Source organism: Pezoporus flaviventris, unplaced genomic scaffold, assembly GCF_033815535.1.
Source record: "Pezoporus flaviventris isolate CSIRO_AGI_PZ_B2104156 unplaced genomic scaffold, CSIRO_AGI_Pfla_v1 ptg000149l, whole genome shotgun sequence".
In the NCBI taxonomy this organism is placed as follows: Eukaryota; Metazoa; Chordata; class Aves; order Psittaciformes; family Psittacidae; genus Pezoporus; species Pezoporus flaviventris.
In genome coordinates, this window is record NW_026892697.1 from 243685 (window position 1) to 259636 (window position 15952).

Here is a 15952-nt window from a genome sequence, read left to right on the forward strand (position 1 = left end):
AAATCATGACTTTAGCAATGTGAATTTTATCCTTTTTGAATTATGTATAACACTTTGATAAATGCAATCTGAAGACTGGCATTAGAACTAAAAACCAAAGGAAAATTCTGGAGGTCATTAATGTGTAAGCTATCATTTCAATGGGAATGTGACTTTCTCTTGCTCAAGGTTTATGTGTGCTCCTATGAGGTTCCTCTAAGCTGTCTTCTGACGCAAACTGCCTCCAATCTGAAAGTGAGTAAAGATCTGATTCTTCACTCAAACCTGAAAAATCAGGTGCTTGAATAAATCCATAGTTTATGTTTCTCAGCATAGAAGAACAAAAATGGCAGTTTTTGCTTCATTGCACTCTCTGTTCTTTTCCAAATACCTCAAATGAAAAACAAAATCATATAATTTGGGTTTAAAAAATGCAATACAAAATATTAATTCCACCAAAACATGGCAGTTAAACTGGTGATCGATTGTAGTTAAATATGGTCCAAAAGTGAATTTCTGTTTGCAATGATTTTGATGTTTTCCTTCCTTTTGCCTTGGTAGGTACCACCTGGTCATGAGAGGAAATCACACGCAGACTAAATTCATCCTGTTGGGAATTACAGACAGCCCATGTGCGCAGACCCCTCTTTTAGTCTTGTTTCTATTGATTTACATTGTCACTTTGGTGGGGAACTTTGGCATTATCATCTTGGTGCGGGTGTCTCCCAGCCTCCACACCCCCATGTACTTCTTTCTCACCCATTTTGCCTTCACTGACATCTGCTATTCCACAGTCATCTGCCCCAGGATGCTGGCAGACAAAACCATTTCTTTCACTGGCTGCATGATGCAGTTCCTCACCTTTGCTTTCTTTGCCACTATTGAGTGTCACCTCCTGGCCATGATGGCCTATGATCGCCATGTTGCTATCTGCCAGCCCCTGCTTTATGTGACCATCATCTCCAGCCGTGTCTGCTGGCAGGTGGTAGCATCATCCTACCTATTCGCCTTCCTCAGTGCCATCGTCTACACATGGTGTGTGTTTGGAGGTTCCTTCTGTGGTCCCAACCGCATCGACCACTTCTTCTGTGACAAAGTTCCTGTAGTAAAGCTCCTGTGCTCCAACACCCACAGCAGCGAGATGATCATTTTTGCCTTCGTCACCATCAACTTAGTGGGCACGAGCGTGGTCATTTTACTCTCCTACATCTCTATCATCCGCACCGTGCTGAGGATGTGCTCAGCACAGAGCAGGATCAGAGCCTTCCACACCTGTGCTTCCCATTTGATGGCTGTTTCTATATTCTTTGGGAAAGGATTCTTCATGTACCTACAACTTTCTTCTAGCCGTAGGAGCCTGGATAAAGTGGCCTCCATCTTTTACACCGTGGTTACCCCAATGCTCAACCCCTTCATCTACACCCTGAGGAACAAGGAGGTAAAGGGGGCTCTGCTGAAGTGCGGGACAAGGTTGTTCAACCACTGGCAACACGCAAGACTTGTATCATGCAGGACATGAATACTCTACATCAAGTGAGAATGCCTAAACTAATGGGATTTTCCACTAATCCTCCTGACTTTATGTAGGTTCTTTCACAGTTCCTGCACAATAGTCAGAGTATTTAATGAGAAATAGAACCCCCATCGCATCTTTCTTGGAAGGAAACCAAGAGGAGCAGGAACCTCAAACTTCATTTCACTTCTCAGCCGCCAGTGTGTAGGAAGAGATTACCTTGAATTATCCCAGGCTTCTTTTTCCTCACAGGAAACACCAATTAGCTTTATTCAATTCTCACTTTTGTCACTGATAAATATCCACTTTTCTTGCAAGATTCTTGACCTTGTCCCTCAGCTCCAATATGTGTAATATGTGTTTATGTGTGTAAATATATATATGTGTGACAGAGGAATACAAATAAAATGTATAAAACTGGTATTACAAATAAAGTGACACATATAGACTTAGAGAATCACAGAATTGTTTAGGTTGGAAAAGACCTTTAAGATCATCCAGTCCAGCCATTCCCCAGCACTGCCAAGGCCACCACTAACCCATGGCACTAAGGGCCTTGTCTACACAGTTTGGGACACTTGTAGGAATGGTGACCCCAGCTCTGCCCCAGGCAGCCTATTCCAATGCCTGAGCAGCCTTTTAGATATTTACTAAAGTCAGCTGACTGGGAGGGTACTGTCCAAATGGAAGGTGGTAGCAGTGATCCTTCAGCAAGAGGGATTTGCTGGAAGCCTGCTGCAGTGTTTGGCTATGGGGATATGCTGGCTTTTGATCAGCCCTGGGGAAAACATACCTGGCATCTACACTGGATATAACTGTATAGGGGTTTTTCCCACTGATTTTTCCACTGGACTCCAGTATTTAAGCTCATTTTATAAATTCATACTGTCGTTGTTTCTATTTTTCCCCAAGAAAGTGATTTCTTACTTTCTAATCTTTTTACTACTACCTTCGGTTTCCTTTGCACAAGCATACGGGCCCTTTGAGGAGGCAGCGAGATCAAAGGAAGCTGACAGAGCCAGTTGTATTTAGAATTCCCATGACATTTCCCATGACAATTCCACTTGGACTCAATGTATGGATCTGCATGACTGTACTGCACAGAATCATCTCTATCTTGAGAAAAAAACTGATTTTCTCACCTCCTGGCTTGCTTTATAAATCAGAGCTTCAGAGAAGTAAATCCTCCAAGTCTCCTTTTTTTCTCTGTTCAGTTCTACAGGGTGTTGGGTGTCAATGTTTGGCTGCATCTACCGCAGACTCCTGTCTTTACCTGTTATTACTTTCTATCTTAGATGGTTGGGATACGATGCCAGCAGCCTCATTGGGCACATCACCTTTGGCAATCTTGCTTTCTCTCCCCTTCAGCTTTAGCTGAAAAATTTCCTTAGTGATTTCGTAAGTTAAAAATCTGAAGCTGTTAATTCCTCAACCTTTGAGATGAGTTGTCTTCTGGGGGACAGAATAGAACAAGATCGGAAACTGTCCTGAAGTTACTGAGAAAGAGCATTTCTTAGAGATGGCACCTCAGCATCTTCAAAGCAAAGAAACATTGAAGCTGGAAAGATTAAAGAGTCTTCACTAAGACTTGAAACCCATTTCCAAATAAAAGTGCTGCCTATCTACTAAAGACCATAATTCTAATATCATATTTTGAAATGGAGGAGATACTAATGACCAGAGAATAACACTGAATGGAATGCTCAGTTGATTACTCTATTTTCCTCACTGAGAAGACTATCTCCTAATTCATCCAAGCAGGGACATGGTCTGAATGGAGAGTGTGTGCCAGAGCAGTGAGCCCTGGCTGGGCTATTGGGTGCAGCCAGAGAAAAGTTCTAATTTCATAGAAGAGTCAGGGTTGGAAAGGACCTTAAGATCATCCAGTTCCAACCCCCTTACCATGGGCAGGGACACCTCACACTAAACCATGCCACTCAAGGATGGTTTGCAGAAACCTGGCCAGTACCACAGGGGTTTCTCTCTTTAATCTCTTGAAACAGAGCCAAAGGGGAACACCATGGGGTGCAGGGACCACCCCACAGTACCTGAGCAAGAGAAGCAGGGCAGGAACAGAGACCTGGGCCAAGTTCAGCCAAGACTCCAAATCATCAGGCAAGTTGGTGATGACAAGAGAGGTACGAGAGCAGGCCAAGTCAGATCAAATCAGGCCCTGAACCACGGTCAGGTCCAGCAATTGCTAGGAAAGTCTATGAGTAAACCTAGGTCTTCATCAAAGGATTCCACAGGTGTGCACACCTCCTGCCAAACTGGGAACCGGAACTCCTCTTATGAAGTTCAACCTCCCTGGGCTGAGATTAAATAGAGAAGGGGGACAAATGGGCAGAGGGTGGGGATGGAGGCCCAGCTGAGGCTGCTCAGGGGGATAAAGGCCTGTTACTTCACCCTGGGATAATTGATCATTGCCTCAAAATGCCCGTTTCTCATCCTTGAATACAGTGGAAGCCCAGAGTCACCAGCTCAGCAGGTCTTCATCAAAGGATTCCACATAAAGGATGTGCTCAGCACAGAGCAGGGCCAGAGCCTTCCACACCTGTGCATCCCATTTGATGGTTGTTGACTTATTCTATGATACAACGTTTTTCATGTACCTACAACCGCTATCTAGCCACAGGAGACTGGATAAGGTGGCCTCCGTCTTCTACACCATGATCACCCCCATGCTCAACCCATTAATCTACAGCCTGAGGAACAAGGACGTGAAGGCGGCTCTGGTCAAGTGCACAAGGAGGTTCTTCAACCACTGGCTACACAAAAGAGCTCTGTCATCCAGGACATGAACAGTTCATCTTAACTGAGGAAGACTGCGATGCACTAAAACAATGAGATTTTCCCTATTCCACATGACTTTATTTATGTTCTTCCACAGATCCTGCACAGAAGTCAATAACAGTATGTAATGAGAAAGAGACCCAGCCATCACATGCTCCTTGGAAGGAAATCAAGAGGAGAAGGAACCTCAAACTTCAATTCAGTTTGTAGGCACCAGTCTGTAGGGAGAAATTACCCTCAATTATCCCAGGCTCCTTTTCCTCACAGGAAACACCAATCAGCTTTATTCATTTATAACTTTTGTCACTCGTAATTATCTATTTTTCTTACAAGATTGTTGACCTTGTTCTCTGCTCCAATAAAATTCCTCACTCTTACCTGCGAGCTCTTTATTAAAGCTGCTGGGGTGGGAGGGAAGAGCAAGTGTTGTTTTACATTTGCTTGCTGAAAAAGAGTCACAGAAAAGGTTTCAAAAGATTCATTGCATTTGTTTGTGCCTTTCAAAGAGAAGAAGTTGGTGGGAATCAAGCTCTCAAGTTGCACTTTTGAATATCAGGGTGAATCCCTCCCCAGGCTGAAGCTTTACAATAGATTATACATAAAGGAAAAAATTGTAGACAATATCATTCATAACACAGGATGATGAGCTGTGCTGAGACCACCCAGTGTAAAGGAAAATTTGGGCACATCAGGTCTCCTCCCATTCATTTTAAGGGGTATTTTATACTCATTTGACATGACCTTTTACATAAATGGTGAGAGAAATGGAATTCCAGCTGGAGATTGGCACCCACATCCCATGTCCATGCCCAGCTGATGCTCAAGCACACTGGGAAACACCAAACAGTGGATTTCATATAAGAATTAAGCCTGTGGGAAGTTTCTGTTGAAGAAAGACAATCCTGAATACAGAATCAATGGTAATTGAGAGCTATCTGGGTCTCAAAGAAGCCAAAACACACTGATGGGGGAAAAATTCTTTAGCTGATGTGAGTAGGAATTAACTTCTATTTGGAAAGTATGTTTATAATGAACACACTGTTTATGTGCACTGAAAAACAACAGTATTAAGAGAACACATTGTCTTACGTGTGGGGGAACGTGTTGGCAGGACAGAGACTTTTGATCGGACAGCTTCCTTCAAAACCTTCAACACACCTTGTTTTCTACCATTTTGTTGGCTATTTTGGCTTAGACTATACATATAGAATCATAGAGCCACAGAAAGCCCAAGCTGGACCTCAAAATATTATCTGATCTGAGCTTTTGTGGAAACAGGAGTCTAGATGAGCAGTGTCATGTGGAGGGCTCATCACTGTCTGATGAATTAGCCCACTCTGGTGTCCTTATTTCCTCTTGGGTTTAAGAAAGTTTCCAAAGCAGAGACAACTAAAATAGTCAAAGGTTTACCTACACTTGGTGCTACCTTTCCAAGGGAAGTCTTGAATGCCATAGTCCTGTGTATGGTGGATCCGACTCAGTGAACTGGCAATAGGAACCTCAGTCTAACGTGCAGGGGAAGCACAATTGTGAATTCCAGCAATATAAGAAACAGGCTTGAGGTTTTGGAAATACATTTTATACTCAGAGCTTCATTGCATGATTCTGCTTCAATCTTTGCAGAGAAGGGATCTACAAAACGCAGAAAGCCCTGGCTGTAGACACAAACTTCTCACATCAAATACATGACAGAGGTCCTCTCATTAAGTACTTCTGATACCTCAAAAAGAAATCACCTTTTGGCAGGAAGAGCTGGACATGGGCCTCTTTACCCTGTTCTGCAGGTGCTGTTAGACCAGCCTGAATATTTTGGAGGAGAATATTGGATTCTCTGGAGATGATTCAAAACCTGGACTACATTGAAATGAGCATAAAAGACGATATTATTCAACAGCCTTATCTACCTAACAATTAGTTAACAAATCTCATCTTTAGATACCATATCTAGCTTTATCCATAGATAATAGAGAAGATAGAGATCTCAGAGCAGTGCCTAATTAGGTGAGGTTAATGCCAGTTTTTCTCTTAAAATAAATGTACTTCATTCATTATTTTGAGTTCATTTCCTGCACTTGTACAGAAAAAAAATACGTTGCCCTTTAATGATAGGGGAGAAAGACCCTGAAAATGAGAAGAGGTCGTAAGGCAGGTTTTAAGCCATCAACTGGGAGATGCTGATGGCCATGGAAGAGCATTTTCACAGGGCTATCAAGGAGCCCAGAACTAATGTTCAGTGCCCATCTGATAAGACAAAAAAAAAGAGGGGGGGGAAATAAAGGCAGTAAAATAGAGCAGATAAATCAGATTGTGGTGTTGTGCACAAGCCAGTCATAGGAAGAAAGACAGACTTGGAAATGGTTCCAAACCAGATCTTTAAGGTGAAGGAATAGGGTGGCAAAACAAAAGTCCTTGGTGTCAACTGAAGCTCTGGAGACCTTTGTCACAAAACCAGCAGCTAAACATCGTGCCAAAGCTACTTCCAGCTGACAAAGTCCCTCAGGGCGTTCTTCACCTCCCTGTTCCTGAGGCTGTAGATCAGGGGGTTCAGCATGGGCACCACCAGCGAGTAGAACACAGCAAAGACCTTATCCGTGCTCAGGCTGCTGCCAGACCCTGGTCGGAAGTTCAGGGCGAGGATGGACCCGTGGAAGATGGTGACTCCAGCCAGGTGAGAGGTGCACGTGGAGAAGGCTTTGTACCGGCCCCGAGCAGAGCTGATCCTTGAGACAGCAGCGAGGATGAAGGCGTAGGAGACCAGGACGGCCAAGATGGTCACCATCTCCACCAGCCCACCAAGGACAAATATCAGACACCTATTGACACGTGTGTCAGAGCAGGAGAGGGCCAGAACAGGCATGATTTCACAGTAGAAGTGGTTGACCTTGGCTGGCTGGCATAAAGGTAGGCTGAAGGCAAACTCTGTGTGCACCCAGGAGTTCAGCAGGCCAAGCACATAGGAACTGGCCACCAGTAGCATGCAGAGCCGGTGGGACATGATGGCCGAGTACAGCAAGGGCTTGCAGATGGCCATGTAGCGGTCGTACGCCATCGCAGCCAGGAGGAAGCACTCGGTGGTGCCAAAGGCTATGAAGAAGTAAAGCTGAGTTGCGCAGCCGATGACAGAGATTGTTTGCTTCTCCATCAGAAGGTTCATTAATGTCCTCGGTGCCACCACCGATGAGTAGCAAGCATCGAGGAGAGATAAGTTGCTAAGGAAAAAGTACATGGGGGTCTGCAACTGAGCGCTGCTCCTGATGAGCACAACCATGCCCAGGTTCCCCACCAGCGTGATGAAGTAAATGAGGAGGAACAGGATGAACAAAGGCGCTTGCAGTTGTGGGTTGTCCGTCAGTCCGACAAGAGTCAGCTCTGTCACTTGCTTGCTTTGGTTTTCCTCAGCCATCTTCTCCTAAAGCACTGTAAGTTGTATTCATAGAGCCATAATAAACAGTTAATGGAGACACTCAGCACCTAAAAAGCCCATCAATCCCCAGGGTTTGGATGGCAAACCCTCTCCTTATCAGAGATCTGCTTCATTTGCATCAACATTCATCAAAAAGCAGTTTAGCAAAGCAATGAATGTTTTATTCTGGTAGCAGTCACTCTGCCAAGTGTTTCCTATTCCATTCATTATAAAACACATCTCCCTGATGTATACTCATGGTATATATCACACTCCAGGGTAACCCTCCCAAGTTCTAACAAAGAAAGTGTAAAAGAAGGGGTTCAGTGCTTCCTGTAAAGAATTACTGACATCAATAATGAAAATCTCACACTAGACCATGTCTTTTTAGAGGTGACACGGTCTAGTGTGAGATGTCCCTGCCCAAGCCTGAGAGGTTGGAACTAGCTGAACTTCAGGTGCTTTCCAACCCAAACCAGTCTGTGATTCTGTAATTCTAGGACTTAGAATCACAGAATCAACTGAGTTGGAAAAGACCTTTCAGATCATCAAATCCAACCTTTGAAGAAGAATAGAACGTTTGGCATCTTAGGAAGCCTTCCCCATAGAGGTTTTCCTTAAAGGTGATTTTGCTTGCACACTGTAGATGAAACAGGAAAACCCCATTTATTCTTCAGTAACTTTTCATCTGTTTTGCTATTTCAGGGTTATTCTTCTATTGGGTATATAGAAATGGTGAAGTGCCATCATGAGGGAGAAAAGAAACCATTAAAACCAAAAAATGGCACAACAAATCTTTTCCTTTTTATCAACTTTTCCTACACCTCCTCTTTCTAAAATCCATATTTAAGAGTTCTATGAAAATACACCATGGCATCCTGCCTTTTAATCACAGAATCAGGGAGGGATATGGAGCAGCCTCCACAGGGGTCCACAAGGAACCACTGTAACATAAACACTTGGAAGAGACCAAGAAAAGAGAGAGGAAAACTGCTGGGAATAGCAGATCAATATTAGCCTAAGATCATGGAAAGCACTGTGCTGCTCATGGGGTGTGCGTCACTGTCAGCAAATCTCTGCAGTGCAATGAGCACAGCTTTCCTATCAGCAATCCCTGTAAAACTGGTATCAAAGAGCCTGGCTTATATTCAGAAAGGAAAATCAGATAAACCATTTATCCCTATGGAAGAAGCACATGGGGTTTAGCTCTATGTACAACCTGCAGCATGACAGAATTAATCAGGGTGGGATCACCGGCATTGCAGTGATAAAGGATTTATTATAACTGGTATTTTAGCTGCTATCTACTGCTATTAAAAAATAACCAAACCATTATAACTGGTTCAACACCCTTCACAAAATCCACGTGCTCTGTGATCTTCCTTCTTCTGGTGTTCTCTTGCTCTGCCATGAAATAAACAGCTCCTAATGGTCTGTCTAATAAAGATACAACCCAGAACAATCAAATTCCTCTCTACAGACCTCATCTCTAAAGGATGAAACCATTCTCCTGCCCTCCTGCTTCCTGCAAGGAATTATGCATTGTATTGCACAAGGAGACACTGGCACAGGGTGCCCAGAGAAGCTGTGGCTGCCCCATCCCTGGCAGTGTTCAGGGCCAGGTTGGACACAGGGGCTTGGAGCAAGCTGCTCCAGTGGAAGGGGTCCCTGCTCTTGGCAGGGGTTTGAACTGGATGAGCTTTAAGCACCCTTCCAACACAAACAATTCTGGGATTCTATGATACTATATAGCCCCTTAAAATTATAAACTACCTCCTAGCTCCAGCAATAAAACAAATCTGGATGTCCCCTTGTCCTTACCAGTGGCAGCTTGGTTCTTCTTCCTTGCTTCACATTAAGTTACGACAGATGACGAGGACACTTATATGCTCTCTCTGTCCCCCCTGATGGTGTAATTGCTTTATAACCCTTCTCTCTAATCCACTGAGACCTCTGAGGTGCTTTGGCTGAGAAGTGTTTTGCAGAACTTCCTTTGGGAGAAGTGCAATTATTATTATATTACTCTGTCATACATATATGTGTGTGCATGGGGGGGGTGCATAGATGGATGACAGAGGAATATGAAAATAAAATATAAAATAAATTAAAAAATGGAATAAAAAAATAAAATGATTAAGAATTAAAAATAATACAAATAAAATATAACTTTAAAATTAAACATAAAAAGCAAACAAAAATGTATATTAAAATAAATTAACTTAGCTAAAATAAAGAATAGACTAGAATAATAAATTGAAATAAAATAATATGAAATATTAAAATAAATAAAAACTAAACTGAAAACTAAACTAAACCAAACCAAATTGAAATAAAGCTGGTCTTCCTGCATGGATCCTTCTCCTTGGAGAGGGGCTTTGGACCAAGGCCTGTAGTGACAGGCCAAGGGGACAGGCTTTAACCTGCCCGAGGGGAGACTGAGATGAGCTCTGAGGCAGAAGCTCTTCCCTGTGAGGGTGCTGAGGCGCTGGCACAGGGTGCCCAGAGAAGCTGTGGCTGCCCCATCCCTGGCAGTGTTCAAGGCCAGGTTGGACACAGGGGCTTGAAGTAAGCTGCTCCAGTGGAAGGGGTCCCTGCCCATGGCAGGGGTTGGAGCTGGATGAGCTTTAAGGTCCCTTCCAGCCCAAACCACTCTGGGATTCCAGGATTCATCTCGTGATCCTAGATATCCATATAAATACACACATGCACACAGATTTCCATTGCTGGGACACAAACAGGCATTTCTGGGCTGTGATTCATGTGATTTGCTTTAGAGACTGGAGTTACAACAGAGTGAATTACACATAAAGGTGCCTGTTTCTTATGGGTGGGGAGAAATACCCACTCGTTGAAAGATTTACTTGAGCAAGAACATAGTTTATCCCAACTTTAAAGTTGTTTACTTGTATTTTTTATCTGGGTTTGCTTCTTTAACAGGGAGCCCTTCAGGATATCCACATCAATCTCCATTCTTTAACTTACTGGTGAATTATGTAAAAGGCCTACTTCTGAATCAGCTTCAAGAGCTGGGAAATCCAACACTGATGATTCAATCACTACTGAAACAATGGATATTGACCAAACTTGTGATTAAGTTCTTTACATTTCCACACCGTCTGCAAAAGAGTAGCAAAGACAAGGCTCAAATTGCCCAAAGGCTTCCAGGTAAAGTAGCACCAACACTGACTGTGACATTTTGAAGCACAAAACACCTCCAGCTTAACCTGCAATTTCACTTGTAGGAACCAAGGTTTGGGTGGGAAAGCTTTATTTAAGAGTGCCACAAGCCTTATCATGAGAAAGTACAGTGGAGACTTGTGTGATTGAGTTATTAACTGATTATATGATGTCCTGTGGTCCTTTGGGTCCATTCCATTCTCACCCAGGCTGGTAGGCACTGGGTTTCAGAGACACTCCAGAAGAAGAGGGTTTCTGGCTTTTCTTTTGAGTTCACCTCTGAACCTTGGCAACCTGGAAACCCATGCCCGGGATAGTCCATGCTGTCTCTGTAGTGACTGAACAGAGCAATGTGATGAACAGGATGAATCAAGGTGTTTGGAGGAGCTGTTTGTGCTCATTGACCATTGGTGATGAATGAGGTTGGGCTTCATCTCACCCACCTTCATCTAGGCAGGTGTTACAAGACAAATCAGTGTCAGATACCTTATAAATGAGAGAGAAATTACAGAGTAATCACCTAAATACACCTTCACAGAGACCTCCGTGCTGCAATGAGTCCTGCTCAGTAACAGCAACAAGGAAACACCCTCCTGGTCACCAGCTTCCTCCATTCACTGCCTTCTCCCAACTGCTCTCAGGAGGGCAGCCTTCACCTCCCTGTTCCTCAGGCTGTAGATCAAGGGGTTCAACGTGGGGGTCATGATGGTGTAGAACAACGTGGCAGTTTTGTTCTCATCCAACGCAAAGGTGGAGCTGGGGCGCAGGTACATGAACAAGATTGCCCCATAGAACGTGGTGACGACCATCAGGTGGGATGTGCAAGTGGAGAAGGCTTTTCTCCTGCTCTCCTTTGAGCGTATCCTCAGGACAGAGGGGAGGATGTAAGCATAGGAGATAAAGATGATGGTCATGGTGCTGAGGCAGTTTATGCTGACGAGAGCAAGGATGACCCCCTTGTAGGGGTGGCTGTTGGAGCAGGAGAGAGCTAAGAGTGGGGCAATGTCACAGAAGTAGTGGTTGATAACATCGGAGTGGCAGAAGGACAAGGTAAAGATGAAAGTGGTGTGGGTCACCGCATGGAAGACACCAACAACATAGGAACCAGCCACAAGCCACCAGCACATCCATCCACACATGATGGTGGGGTACAGGAGGGGTTTGCAGATGGCCACGTACCTGTCATAGGCCATCACAGCCAGCAAGAGGCACTCGGTGACCCCAAAAGTGACAAAGAAGCAGAGCTGGGCTGCGCACCCCGAGAAGCTGATAGTTTTCTCCAGCGTCAAAATCTGCACCAGCATTTTGGGGATGATGACGGAGGAGTAGCAGATGTCGACAAAAGCCAAGTGGCTGAGGAAATAGTACATGGGGGTGTGAAGGTGAAGATCAGTCCTGATCAATACAATGATCCCAAAGTTCCCCAAAAGGGTCACCATGTACATGGCCAGGAAAGCCATGAAAAGGGGGACCTGGAGGTCTGGGTGGGTGGTCAGCCCCAAAAGAATGAACTCATGCACATCAGTGTGATTGACAGGTGTCATCCTCTGTAATGCATCAACCTGCAGGAGATAAGCAAAACAGACAATGATATGGGCAGCTCAAGAGGACCCTCAGCTTCCTCGGTGTCAACAAAGGGAAGCAGAACCCATCCTGCTAGAGGGTCAGTTGGACTCTGGATAGCTCTTGGAAGAGCCAAGCCTCCATCTAGTGGCTACAAGAGGGTCTTAAAACCAAACCCTCAAGCTCAACAGTGAGAGCACCCACCTGGGTTTAGCTCAGCATTTCATCGCTCCTCTTTCTGCCTTCCTGGGCGCATTCAACACAGGAGGAAGGTCAATAACTGGGCAATTCTTGGAAGCTGGGTTGGAACTGGATGATCTTAAGGTCCTTTCCAACCCTAACTATTCTACGGTCGAGGTTTAACCACAGATGGCAACTAAGCCCCACACAGCTCAGCAATAACTAAAACACCCTTGAATTATCAACACCATTTCAGAACCAATCCAAACCGTAGCACCACAGTTGTTACTATGAAGACAATGTGCTCTATCCCAGGCCAAACCAGCACAGCCATTGAATGCATTTTGGGTTTTCCTTAGGAAATGACAGGTACGTTTGGAAAATAATTGCTGTTTTCTAAAACCAACATGGAACAATTCCACTTGAAGAAATCTTTTTCCTGTTGACTTTCCTTTCCCTTTGCAAAGCAATGCAGAGCAGAAGTGTGGGAATTTTAAAGCTGAGATGAACACACAGTTTTCAGCAGACACGGTCCATAAGAAATTAAATTTAAGGTGGCACAGTGATGATGGAGAAACTTGGAGGGTCCATGCAGCTCCTTCAGCACCTGGGATGAGTTTGGGTGTTCCTCCAGATGATGACTGAAGCCACATTCATCTTCAAGCAGATGTTGAGAATGGGTTTAGAAGTCTTTCCTTAGAAGCTGCACTGAGGGTGATTTGCTGCTGCGTTTTGCAAGGGCAGACAAGTACCCTCTGTAATTTCTAGTGTTCAAGATATATTTATACTGATTTCTGAGACCTCAGAGGCATTCCACTCCATGGGGAATAGAAGCTTGACAACAAGCAAAATCCACCCAGAGCATCAATCTCTTCATCTCCAGGTGCACTAATAAAGCCCAGGAACAATTTGATGTAAATATATGGATTTAAGGAGATGTCTTCCCCCTACTCCCACATTGAGGAGAGGGAGTGAATGACAAGAGAATGTCTACATGGTTCACCCCGATTATTCTCATAACTTTCTCAACTGGCTTTCCTAATGCTACATAAACAGGATTTCGGCAATGCAAAGAACAGTTCCTGGAACCATTCCTACTCTCACCATTGCCCCTTGTTAACATCTTCCTGTAAAACCCACTCCAAATGTTGATTTTTGCCTTTGCTGACTTGACTAAGAGAGTCATTGTCCCCACACCAGGTTTTTATCATTTCACTGGAGTTTTTCTTCCATTTTGCTATGAGCATTGATGAGAAGAGCAAGGAAACAGCAACCACCTGAACTCAAATCAATACCAGAACTGCAGTAGTACCTAAACAGAATTCATCTCACTGATATCTGTCCAGTAGGTTGAAGTGTTGTGACACATATTACCCACCACACTGTGGTCTTGGTGCATGGATTCATGAAACACCGCCCTGTCTACTTTCTTCAAGAGATTTTAGTTTATGGAGCTGGAGATGTCCCGCTTATTAGTTTGTTTCATAGAACCCCGGCCTGGTTTGTCTTGGAAGGGAGTTTAAAGCTCATCCAGCTCCAATCCCTGCCACAGGCAGGGACACCTTCCACTAGAGCAGCTTGCTCCAAGCCCCTGTGTCCAACCTGGCCTTGAACACTGCCCTCACAGTGTCTCAACACAGAGGGGTCAACCTCATCCCATATTCACAGCTCACTTACACACAATGATGTGCCCAGCTTTCCAGCACAACTTAAGACTAAAAGGACAAGAGCAACATTTTCTGGCAGGTATCTAAGGTAGGAAAAGCATCATCAGCTTGAGGCATCATGATGTCTGCCTGATTGTGTCTGGGTTGTTGGTTTTAATCATTCTCCTTATTCCATTCATTAAATCTTAGTCACTCAGGAGCTATGTAAAAAGACAATCTGTGCTCAAGTTTGCCATGATTCCAAAATCCTCCAGTGAAGCTTACTGTAAAGGGATGCGCAAAGAAAAACCTACCCCCAAAAATAAGTCTATTGAGTCTGTGTGGCTTCTTTCCCTAAATAGATCCATTTTGGGTCCATAACTCCCAAACATTTGTCATGAGAATGAGAGAAGACATCCAGACAAATGCAAATGCATAAGAAAATGCTCATCAGCTGCACTTGAAGCTTCATTTCATTCCACTCTTACCTATATTGTTTCAACACTGATTTGATGGGCACTGAGTTGTCTAAAAGGGGATTAAATGAATCATTCAGTGGCTTTAGCATGTAATGCACAGGCCAGTCCAATGCATTAGGATGGTATTTCTCCTGGTGCCTCTCAGCCTGCAGGACTCCAGGAAGAAATGTCAAAATTCAATTGGAAAGAACATTTGGGGTTGCTCTGCTTGGGTTTTTCTTTGACAGATCATTTATAACTAACTCAGTGCTTATACTGAGCGTACCAGCTAAATCTGAGCATGATTTAGCTGAATGTTGTCATCTACAGGCTTGGTCCTTCATCTGACCGTTCTCACCCTGTTGTTGCCAGGTCCTCTAAGAAGTAATTCACCTTACTCCAAAACAACCACCCTGAATAGCTGAACTGAGTACTACCCAGAAATTCCCACTTCTCACTGTTGACTGCAGAGCTCAAGTTATTCCCTGAACCAGGAGAAAGGGGTGCCATAGAATCATGGAATGGTTTGGGTTGGAAAAAGACCTGAAAGCCCAACCCCCTGCCATGGGCAGGGATGCCTCACACTACACCAAGTTGCCCAAGACTCTGTCCAGCCTGGTGCCTGTTGACTTCACCTTGATAATCCCCATGCTGAGAGCCCAGATCCACATCTGCAGGAGCACAGAGCTGAAGGATGCTCTGGGGAAGCCCCCAGGAAGAGTTCTTGTTTCCTCCCACATTCAGACTGATAAAAAGTTATAATCAGCTCAATGTAAAGAACATGGATGTTTTTGAGATTGCGCTTTTGCTCTGGAGCTACCAAGATGGAAACAGTGAGCCCGTAACATGGAGAGCTATGAAAGCTCTGAAATTGTCTTTCTTGGTGCAGGGAGTAACTGAAGGCATCTCTGAGGGATGCACAACTGTGCCGCAACACTTCACTGGGGGCAAAGGCCACACTGAGTATCTGCTTCAGGGACCTGGTACAAAAGGAAATACAGAATGAAGCAATGGAGAAATATGCCCAACCACACGCCACAGGCAATGCTGGGACAGGAGAGGCCGTACCTGCTTGCTTTGCCCTGGGAGATGAGCTGGTGTGGGGCTGTCAAACAGAGATCTTCAGCGTGCTTTTGTTCTTGTGGTCTCTAAACTTGTGATTCCACGTTGGACCCTCATGGTGGTGATATGTTCTAGCCAAAGGCTCCATGAGACACATGGGATCTTGCTGGACAAGACC

General features: G+C 44.4%; 3 protein-coding genes across 4 annotated transcripts; 1 reads left to right on the plus strand and 2 right to left on the minus strand.

The window, feature by feature from the left end:
• The first annotated feature begins 553 nt into the window (after positions 1-553).
• LOC133283039 (olfactory receptor 8U3-like) lies at positions 554-4293 on the plus strand. Its single transcript, XM_061479470.1, has 2 exons — positions 554-1437; positions 4128-4293. Exons 1-2 carry the CDS (start codon positions 554-556, stop codon positions 4291-4293), a joined length of 1050 nt encoding a protein of 349 aa, XP_061335454.1.
• A 2465-nt stretch (positions 4294-6758) lies between these two features.
• On the minus strand, positions 6759-7688 carry LOC133283040 (olfactory receptor 5AR1-like). The gene has a single exon (XM_061479471.1). It carries the CDS (start codon positions 7686-7688, stop codon positions 6759-6761), a length of 930 nt encoding a protein of 309 aa, XP_061335455.1.
• A 3791-nt stretch (positions 7689-11479) lies between these two features.
• LOC133283025 (olfactory receptor 5AR1-like) lies at positions 11480-14671 on the minus strand. 2 transcript variants are annotated; one of them, XM_061479458.1, is made up of 2 exons: positions 14645-14671; positions 11480-12376 (listed from the first exon to the last, which is right to left on the minus strand). In XM_061479458.1, the coding sequence occupies exons 1-2, from the start codon at positions 14669-14671 to the stop codon at positions 11480-11482; spliced, it is 924 nt and encodes a 307-aa protein (XP_061335442.1). The 2 variants fall into 2 exon arrangements, with proteins under 2 accessions (XP_061335442.1, XP_061335443.1); XM_061479459.1 differs by lacking the exon at positions 14645-14671 and having other exon boundaries at positions 11480-12421.
• Between the last annotated feature and the right edge of the window lie 1281 nt (positions 14672-15952).

Coding starts and splice junctions, on each gene's coding strand:
- LOC133283039 (XM_061479470.1), top strand. CDS start 554: ATGAGAGGAAATCACACGCAGACTAAATTCATCCTGTTGGGAATTACA. Junction 1,438..4,127: donor GTAAAGGGGGCTCTGCTGAA/GTGCGGGACAAG, acceptor ATCTAGCCACAG/GAGACTGGATAAGGTGGCCT.
- LOC133283025 (XM_061479459.1), bottom strand. CDS start 12,409: ATGACACCTGTCAATCACACTGATGTGCATGAGTTCATTCTTTTGGGG.
- LOC133283040 (XM_061479471.1), bottom strand. CDS start 7,688: ATGGCTGAGGAAAACCAAAGCAAGCAAGTGACAGAGCTGACTCTTGTC.